Here is a 9,562-nt window from a genome sequence, read left to right on the forward strand (position 1 = left end):
CTCTCTGTCGCCCACTCTCTCTCTCTGTCGCCCACTCTCTCTCTCTGTCGCCCACTCTATCTCTCTCTCTGTCGCCCACTCTCTCTCTCTCTGTCGCCCACTCTCTCTCTCTCCGTCGCCCACTCTCTCTCCGTCGCCCACTCTCTCCGTCGCCCACTCTCTCTCCGTCGCCCACTCTCTCTCCGTCGCCCACTCTCTCTCTCTGTCGCCCACTCTCTCTCTCTCTCTGTCGCCCACTCTCTCTCTCTCTCTGTCGCCCACTCTCTCTCTCTCTCGCCACTCTCTGTCGCCCACTCTCTCTCTGTCGCCCACTCTCTCTCTGTCGCCCACTCTCTCTCTCTCTCTCTCTGTCGCCCACTCTCTCTCTGTCACCCACTCTCTCTCTGTCACCCACCCTCTCTCTCTGTCACCCACTCTCTCTGTCTCTCTGTCACCCACTCTCTCTGTCTCTCTGTCACCCACTCTCTCTGTCGCCACACCTCTCTCTGTCGCCCACTCTCTCTCTCTCTGTCACCCACTCTCTCTCTGTCACTCTCTGTCGCCCACTCTCTCTCTCTGTCGCCCACTCTCTCTCTCTCTGTCGCCCACTTCTCTCTCTGTCGCCCACTCTCTCTCCGTCGCCCTCTCTCTCTCTGTCGCCCACTCTCTCTCTCTCTCTCTCTCTCCGTCACCCACTCTCTCTCTGTCGCCCACTCTCTCTCTGTCGCCCACTCTCTCTCTCTCTCTGTCGCCCACTCTCTCTCTCTCTCTCTGTCGCCCACTCTCTCTCTCTCTCTGTCGCCCACTCTCTCTCTCTCTCTGTCGCCCACTCTCTCTCTCTCTCTGTCGCCCACTCTCTCTCTCTGTCGCCCACTCTCTCTCTCTGTCGCCCACTCTCTCTCTCTGTCGTCCACTCTCTCTCTCTGTCGCCCACTCTCTCTCTCTGTCGCCCACTCTCTCTCTCTGTCGCCCACTCTCTCTCTCTGTCGCCCACTCTCTCTCTCTGTCGCCCACTCTCTCTCTGTCGCCCACTCTCTCTCTCTGTCGCCCACTCTCTCTCTCTGTCGCCCACTCCCTCTCTCTGTCGCCCACCTCTCTCTCTCCGTCGCCCACTCTCTCTCCGTCGCCCACTCTCTCTCCGTCGCCCACTCTCTCTCTCTGTCGCCCACTCTCTCTCTCTCTGTCGCCCACTCTCTCTCTCTCTCTCTGTCGCCCACTCTCTCTCTCTCTCGCCCACTCTCTCTGTCGCCCACTCTCTCTCTCTCTCTGTCGCCCACTCTCTCTCTGTCACCCACTCTCTCTCTGTCACCCACCCTCTCTCTCTGTCACCCACTCTCTCTGTCTCTCTGTCACCCAATCTCTCTGTCTCTCTGTCACCCACTCTCTCTGTCGCCCACTCTCTCTGTCGCCCACTCTCTCTCTCTCTGTCACCCACTCTCTCTCTGTCACTCTCTGTCGCCCACTCTCTCTCTCTGTCGCCCACTCTCTCTCTCTCTCTCTGTCGCCCACTCTCTCTCCGTCGCCCTCTCTCTCTCTGTCGCCCACTCTCTCTCTCTCCGTCGCCCTCTCTCTCTCTCTCTCTCTCTCCGTCGCCCACTCTCTCTCTGTCGCCCACTCTCTCTCTCTGTCGCCCACTCTCTCTCTCTCTCTGTCGCCCACTCTCTCTCTCTCTCTGTCGCCCACTCTCTCTCTCTCTCTGTCGCCCACTCTCTCTCTCTGTCGCCCACTCTCTCTCTCTGTCGCCCACTCTCTCTCTCTGTCGCCCACTCTCTCTCTCTGTCGCCCACTCTCTCTCTGTCGCCCACTCTCTCTCTCTGTCGCCCACTCTCTCTCTCTGTCGCCCACTCTCTCTCTCTGTCGCCCACTCTCTCTCTCTGTCGCCCACTCTCTCTCTCTGTCGCCCTCTGTCGCCCACTCTCTCTCGTCTGTCGCCCACTCCCTCTCTCTGTCGCCCACTCCCTCTCTCTGTCGCCCACTCTCTCTCTCTGTCGCCCACTCCTCTCTCTCTGTCGCCCACTCTCTCTCTCTGTCGCCCACTCTCTCTCTCTGTCGCCCACTCTCTCTCTCTGTCGCCCACTCTCTCTCTCTGTCGCCCACTCTCTCTCTCTGTCGCCCACTCTCTCTCTGTCGCCCATTCTCTCTCTGTCGCCCACTCTCTCTCATATCTGTCGCCCACTCTCTCTCTGTTGCCCACTCTCTCTCTGTCACTCTCTGTCGCCCACTCTGTCGCCCACTCTCTCTCTCTGTCGCCCACTCTCTCTCTCTGTCGCCCACTCTCTCTCTCTGTCGCCCACTCTATCTCTCTCTCTGTCGCCCACTCTCTCTCTCTCTCTCCGTCGCCCACTCTCTCTCTGTCGCCCACTCTCTCTCTCTGTCGCCCACTCTCTCTCTCTCTCTGTCGCCCACTCTCTCTCTCTCTGTCGCCCACTCTCTCTCTCTGTCGCCCACTCTCTCTCTCTGTCGCCCACTCTCTCTCTCTGTCGCCCACTCTCTCTCTCTGTCGCCCACTCTCTCTCTCTGTCGCCCACTCTCTCTCTCTGTCGCCCACTCTCTCTCTCTGTCGCCCAGTCTCTCTCTCTGTCGCCCAGTCTCTCTCTGTCGCCCAGTCTCTCTCTCTGTCGCCCACTCTCTCTCTCTGTCGCCCACTCCCTCTCTCTGTCGCCCACTCTCTCTCTCTGTCGCCCACTCTCTCTCTCTGTCGCCCACTCTCTCTCTCTGTCGCCCACTCTCTCTCTCTGTCGCCCACTCTCTCTCTCTGTCGCCCACTCTCTCTCTCTGTCGCCCACTCTCTCTCTCTGTCGCCCACTCTCTCTCTCTGTCGCCCACTCTCTCTCTCTGTCGCCCACTCTCTCTCTGTCGCCCACTCTCTCTCTCTCTGTCGCCCACTCTCTCTCTCTGTCGCCCACTCTCTCTCTCTGTCACCCACCCTCTCTCTCTGTCACCCACTCTCTCTCTCTGTCACCCACTCTCTCTCTCTGTCGCCCACTCTCTCTGTCTCTCTCTCTGTCGCCCACTCTCTCTCTCTCTCTCTCTCTGTCGCCCACTCTCTCTCTCTCTGTCGCCCACTCTCTCTCTCTCTGTCGCCCACTCTCTCTCTCTGTCGCCCACTCTCTCTCTCTGTCGCCCACTCTCTCTCTCTGTCGCCCACTCTCTCTCTCTCTCTCTGTCGCCCACTCTCTCTCTCTGTCGCCCACTCTCTCTCTGTCGCCCACTCTCTCTCTCCGTCGCCCACTCTCTCTCCGTCGCCCACTCTCTCTCTCTGTCGCCCACTCTCTCTCTCTCTGTCGCCCACTCTCTCTCTCTCTGTCGCCCACTCTCTCTCTCTCTGTCGCCCACTCTCTCTCTCTCTGTCGCCCACTCTCTCTCTCTCTGTCGCCCACTCTCTCTCTCTCTGTCGCCCACTCTCTCTCTCTCTGTCGCCCACTCTCTCTCTCTCTGTCGCCCACTCTCTCTCTCTCTCTGTCGCCCACTCTCTCTCTCTGTCGCCCACTCTCTCTCTCTCTCTGTCACCCACTCTCTCTCTCTCTCTGTCACCCACTCTCTCTCTCTGTCACCAACTCTCTCTCTCTGTCACCCACTCTCTCTTTCTCTCTGTCGCCCACTCTCTCTCTCTATCGCCCACTCTCTCTCTCTGTCGCCCACTCTCTCTCTCTGTCGCCCACTCTCTCTCTCTCTCTCTCTGTCGCCCACTCTCTCTCTGTCGCCCACTCTCTCTCTGTCGCCCACTCTCTCTCTGTCGCCCACTCTCTCTCTGTCGCGCACTCTCTCTCTCTCTGTCGCCCACTCTCTCTCTCTGTCGCCCACTCTCTCTCTCTCTGTCGCCCACTCTCTCTCTCTCTCTGTCGCCCACTCTCTCTCTCTCTGTCGCCCACTCTCTCTCTCTCTGTCGCCCACTCTCTCTCTCTGTCGCCCACTCTCTCTCTCTCTCTGTCGCCCACTCTCTCTCTCTCTCCGTCGCCCACTCTCTCTCTCTCCGTCGCCCACTCTCTCCGTCGCCCACTCTCTCTCCGTCGCCCACTCTCTCTCCGTCGCCCCCTCTCTCTCTGTCGCCCACTCTCTCTCTCTCTCTGTCGCCCACTCTCTCACTCTCTCTGTCGCCCACTCTCTCTCTCTCGCCCACTCTCTCTCTGTCGCCCACTCTCTCTCTGTCGCCCACTCTCTCTCTGTCGCCCACTCTCTCTCTCTGTCGCCCACTCTCTCTCTCTGTCGCCCACTCTCTCTCTGTCGCCCACTCTCTCTCTCTCTGTCGCCCACTCTCTCTCTCTGTCACCCACTCTCTCTCTCTGTCACCCACCCTCTCTCTCTGTCACCCACTCTCTCTCTCTGTCACCCACTCTCTCTCTCTGTCGCCCACTCTCTCTGTCTCTCTCTCTGTCGCCCACTCTCTCTCTCTCTCTCTCTCTGTCGCCCACTCTCTCTCTCTCTGTCGCCCACTCTCTCTCTCTCTGTCGCCCACTCTCTCTCTCTGTCGCCCACTCTCTCTCTCTGTCGCCCACTCTCTCTCTCTCTCTCTGTCGCCCACTCTCTCTCTCTGTCGCCCACTCTCTCTCTCTCTCTCTGTCGCCCACTCTCTCTCTCTCTCTCTGTCGCCCACTCTCTCTCTCTGTCGCCCACTCTCTCTCTGTCGCCCACTCTCTCTCTCCGTCGCCCACTCTCTCTCCGTCGCCCACTCTCTCTCTCTGTCGCCCACTCTCTCTCTCTCTGTCGCCCATCTCTCTCTCTGTCGCCCACTCTCTCTCTCTCTGTCGCCCACTCTCTCTCTCTCTGTCGCCCACTCTCTCTCTCTCTGTCGCCCACTCTCTCTCTCTCTGTCGCCCACTCTCTCTCTCTCTGTCGCCCACTCTCTCTCTCTCTGTCGCCCACTCTCTCTCTCTCTCTGTCGCCCACTCTCTCTCTCTGTCGCCCACTCTCTCTCTCTCTCTGTCACCCACTCTCTCTCTCTCTCTGTCACCCACTCTCTCTCTCTGTCACCCACTCTCTCTCTCTGTCACCCACTCTCTCTCTCTCTCTGTCGCCCACTCTCTCTCTCTATCGCCCACTCTCTCTCTCTGTCGCCCACTCTCTCTCTCTGTCGCCCACTCTCTCTCTCTCTCTCTCTGTCGCCCACTCTCTCTCTGTCGCCCACTCTCTCTCTGTCGCCCACTCTCTCTCTGTCGCGCACTCTCTCTCTCTCTGTCGCCCACTCTCTCTCTCTCTCTGTCGCCCACTCTCTCTCTCTCTGTCGCCCACTCTCTCTCTCTCTGTCGCCCACTCTCTCTCTCTCTGTCGCCCACTCTCTCTCTCTCTGTCGCCCACTCTCTCTCTCTGTCGCCCACTCTCTCTCTCTCTCTGTCGCCCACTCTCTCTCTCTCTCCGTCGCCCACTCTCTCTCTCTCCGTCGCCCACTCTCTCCGTCGCCCACTCTCTCTCCGTCGCCCACTCTCTCTCCGTCGCCCCCTCTCTCTCTGTCGCCCACTCTCTCTCTCTCTCTGTCGCCCACTCTCTCACTCTCTCTGTCGCCCACTCTCTCTCTCTCGCCCACTCTCTCTCTGTCGCCCACTCTCTCTCTGTCGCCCACTCTCTCTCTGTCGCCCACTCTCTCTCTCTGTCGCCCACTCTCTCTCTCTGTCGCCCACTCTCTCTCTCTGTCGCCCACTCTCTCTCTCTGTCGCCCACTCTCTCTCTCTGTCGCCCACTCTCTCTCTCTGTCGCCCACTCTCTCTCTGTGTCGCCCACTCTCTCTCTGTCGCCCACTCTCTCTCTCTCTGTCGCCCATTCTCTCTCTGTCGCCCACTCTCTCTCATATCTGTCGCCCACTCTCTCTCTGTCGCCCACTCTCTCTCTCTCTGTCGCCCATTCTCTCTCTGTCGCCCACTCTCTCTCTCTCTGTCGCCCACTCTCTCTCTCTGTCGCCCACTCTCTCTCTCTGTCGCCCACTCTCTCTCTCTGTCGCCCACTCTCTCTCTCTGTCGCCCACTCTCTCTCTCTGTCGCCCACTCTCTCTCTGTCGCCCATTCTCTCTCTGTCGCCCACTCTCTCTCATATCTGTCGCCCACTCTCTCTCTGTCACTCTCTGTCGCCCACTCTGTCGCCCACTCTCTCTCTCTGTCGCCCACTCTCTCTCTCTGTCGCCCACTCTCTCTCTCTGTCGCCCACTCTCTCTCTGTCGCCCACTCTCTCTCTCTCTCTGTCGCCCACTCTCTCTCTCTCTCTGTCGCCCACTCTCTCTCTCTGTCACCCACTCTCTCTCTCTGTCACCCACTCTCTCTCTCTGTCGCCCACTCTCTCTCTCTCTGTCGCCCACTCTCTCTCTCTGTCGCCCACTCTCTCTCTCTCTCTGTCACCCACTCTCTCTCTCTCTGTCACCCACTCTCTCTCTGTCACCCACTCTCTCTCTCTCTCTCTGTCACCCACTCTCTCTCTCTCTCTGTCGCCCACTCTCTCTCTCTGTCGCCCACTCTCTCTCTCTCTCTCTCTCTGTCGCCCACTCTCTCTCTCTCTCTGTCGCCCACTCTCTCTCTCTGTCGCCCACTCTCTCTCTCTCTGTCGCCCACTCTCTCTCTCCGTCGCCCACTCTCTCTCTCCGTCGCCCACTCTCTCTCTCCGTTGCCCACTCTCTCCGTCGCCCACTCTCTCTCCCTGTCGCCCACTCTCTCTCTCTGTCGCCCACTCTCTCTCTCTCTGTCGCCCACTCTCTCTCTCTCTGTCGCCCACTCTCTCTCTCTCTGTCGCCCACTCTCTCTCTCTCTGTCGCCCACTCTCTCTCTCTCTGTCGCCCACTCTCTCTCTCTCTGTCGCCCACTCTCTCTCTCTCTGTCGCCCACTCTCTCTGTCGCCCACTCTCTCTGTCGCCCACTCTCTCTCTGTCGCCCCCTCTCTCTCTCTCTGTCGCCCACTCTCTCTCTCTCTGTCGCCCACTCTCTCTCTCTCTGTCGCCCACTCTCTCTCTCTGTCACCCACTCTCTCTCTCTGTCACCCACTCTCTCTGTCTCTCTGTCACCCACTCTCTCTGTCGCCCACTCTCTCTGTCGCCCACTCTCTCTGTCGCCCACTCTCTCTCTCTCTGTCACCCACTCTCTGTCTCTCTGTCACCCACTCTCTGTCTCTCTGTCACCCACTCTCTCTCTCTGTCACCCACTCTCTCTCTCTCTCTCTCTGTCGCCCACTCTGTCTCTCTCTCCGTCGCCCACTCTCTCTCCGTCGCCCACTCTCTCTCCGTCGCCCACTCTCTCTCCGTCGCCCACTCTCTCTCCGTCGCCCACTCTCTCTCTGTCGCCCACTCTCTCTGTCGCCCACTCTCTCTCTCTCTCGCCCACTCTCTCTCTCTCTGTCGCCCACTCTCTCTGTCGCCCACTCTCTCTCTGTCGCCCACTCTCTCTCTCTCTCTGTCCTGTCTGTCTCTCTGTCCTGTCTGTCTCTCTGTCCTGTCTGTCTCTCTCCTCAGTCTCTGTCTCTCTCTGTCCTCGGTCTCTCTCTGTCCTCTGTCTCTCTCTGTCCTCTGTCTCTCTCTCTCTGTCCTTCTCTTTCTCTCTGTCCTCTTTCTCTCTCTGTCACTGTCTGTCTCTCTCTGTCTGTCACCCACTCTCTGTCTTATCTTAACTGCCGTATACCTACACCGAAATAACCTACAGTATACTGCTTTCTTCCAGATCTGACTCAAGTTTCACGCGGGAGACATCGCAAGACAGGTAGGGAACACCTCCCCTCCAGTATAGTACCTTGAGGGACTGCGGATCAGGTAAGATCCCAGGTGGGATTGCTGCTTTAGAAATTGTGAAGAGGCGGCATCCAGACACTGGTTAATGGGTTAAGAATCATTCACATCTGGCTTTTTTTTCCCGATTAGTGAGGTCATCCGACACACACACACACACACACACACACACGCACACACGCACACACGTAAAAAGGACTAATTGTTGTACAGTATAAGTGTAATACAATAAATAAACTGTTATGTAAAAATTGAATCCTGTTATTTGTTCTTACTAGGAATTTATTCAATTTCTTTTTTAAGGGGCGGTGCTAGGTAGCGAGTAGATTTTTTTTGGTTTGGCGAGTAGATTTTTTTTTGGGGGGGGGGCATGATTTCTGTTGGCGGCCCTGCTGAGGGAGAAGGTAGAGAATGGGAAGAGGTAGAATGAATAATACAGCATCAATGGTGACACTATTATATACATATCATTATAATATTCATTTTTTAGTAATGTTATTTGTTGTATTAATAAAAAAAAATTGTGTCCCGGTTTTTCATTTTCAAAATCTGGTCACCCTAGATATAGTACACTTAGGGGGTTATGCACTAAGCAGTGATAAGTGTGTTTTCTGGGTGCTATACACAAGGCAGTGATAAGTGCTTTTAAGTGAGATAAATGCCTTTATAGCGCGATACTGCCTGCTGTGAGATTCACAAAAACAGTGATAACAGTGCAGTTTTGCGCTATAATGGCTTTTTATCTCACTTAAAAGCACTTATCTCTGCTTTGACTCTCACAGCAGGCAGTATCACGCTATAAGAGCATTATCTCACTTAAAACCCACTTATCACTGCTTAGTGCATGGCCCCCAAAGTCCTCTAAGGAAATGCAACATGTTCATTATCAGGGGGTGGAAGTGTATAGAGATTATTATTATTATTATTATACAGTGCAGCATCTACATTACATGGGGTTGGAAGTGTATAGATACTCAACATCATCATACAGTGAAGCATGTTCATTAACAGGGGGTGAAAGTGTATAGAGATACTGAGCATCATTATACAGTGCAGCATGTTCATTATCAGGGCGTGGAGGAGTATAAAGATATTCTGTAGTATACAGTGCAGCATGTTCATTATCAGGGCGTGGAAGTGTGTACAGATACTCACATCATTATACCCTGCAAATATTAAACCCTTTCTCTGCTAAAAATATATGCAAAGCATTGTAATAACATGCATAACACTCTTAATAAGATACGGTACTTGAGCAGAAGAGACAAAATTAACCAATGACATTTAGAGGTCACAGACACGTGGAGCCTGCAATCCCTCTAAATAGAGGTACTTGAAACACGTAGCCGTAGAGGTCACAGATAAAGTAAGGCACGTCATAGGCTGCGATCACCTGTGATGAAACCAGTGATGACGTCAGCAGTCTTGAACGCTTTTGTCGCCTACAACGTGCTATGTATGTTTTAAAGTGTAATAAGTCACCGCATCATACAACGCTCCCGCGTACAGTATACCGTAACTACACCAAATACAGAACGTGCCGCATGCTAAAGAGCGTACAATCATCGCCTACCTGCTGATGGTTTCTCCTTTGTGACGGCAGGAGGAAAAGATCTCTGTATTGATTGGCTGGCATGTAGGCTGGCGCAAAGCATGCTGGGAGTTGTAGTTCTGACACATGGTTTCCTTCCTCCTGCATTTAGTTCATTTTTGTTTGATTTTTCTAATTCGGAGGGATATGGCTTGGTCATCACCAGTGGTCTAAAAAAAGAAAAGTTGAGGTACTGTATCTGGTTTACCGAAAGATACACAGAGCTCTTTTACATACAATTTAGAAATGGTTAAGCAATATTTATATGAAAATTAGGAAGACGGTTTCTAGATAAATCT

The 9,562-nt window shown here is 55.2% G+C and overlaps 1 protein-coding gene across 2 annotated transcripts in view; it reads right to left on the reverse strand.

The window, feature by feature from the left end:
* The window catches only part of LOC142495585 (uncharacterized), a 33,662-nt gene extending 24,308 nt beyond the window's left edge, over window positions 1-9,354 (reverse strand). For both annotated transcript variants that reach the window (XM_075601256.1, XM_075601255.1), the window contains exon 1: window positions 9,246-9,354. In XM_075601256.1, the coding sequence (XP_075457371.1) occupies window positions 9,246-9,352 (107 nt within the window). In that variant the 5' untranslated portion in view covers window positions 9,353-9,354. The remainder of the gene's footprint in view (window positions 1-9,245) is intronic.
* Between the last annotated feature and the right edge of the window lie 208 nt (window positions 9,355-9,562).

Source organism: Ascaphus truei, chromosome 5 (genome assembly GCF_040206685.1).
Source record: "Ascaphus truei isolate aAscTru1 chromosome 5, aAscTru1.hap1, whole genome shotgun sequence".
NCBI classification, from domain to species: Eukaryota; Metazoa; Chordata; class Amphibia; order Anura; family Ascaphidae; genus Ascaphus; species Ascaphus truei.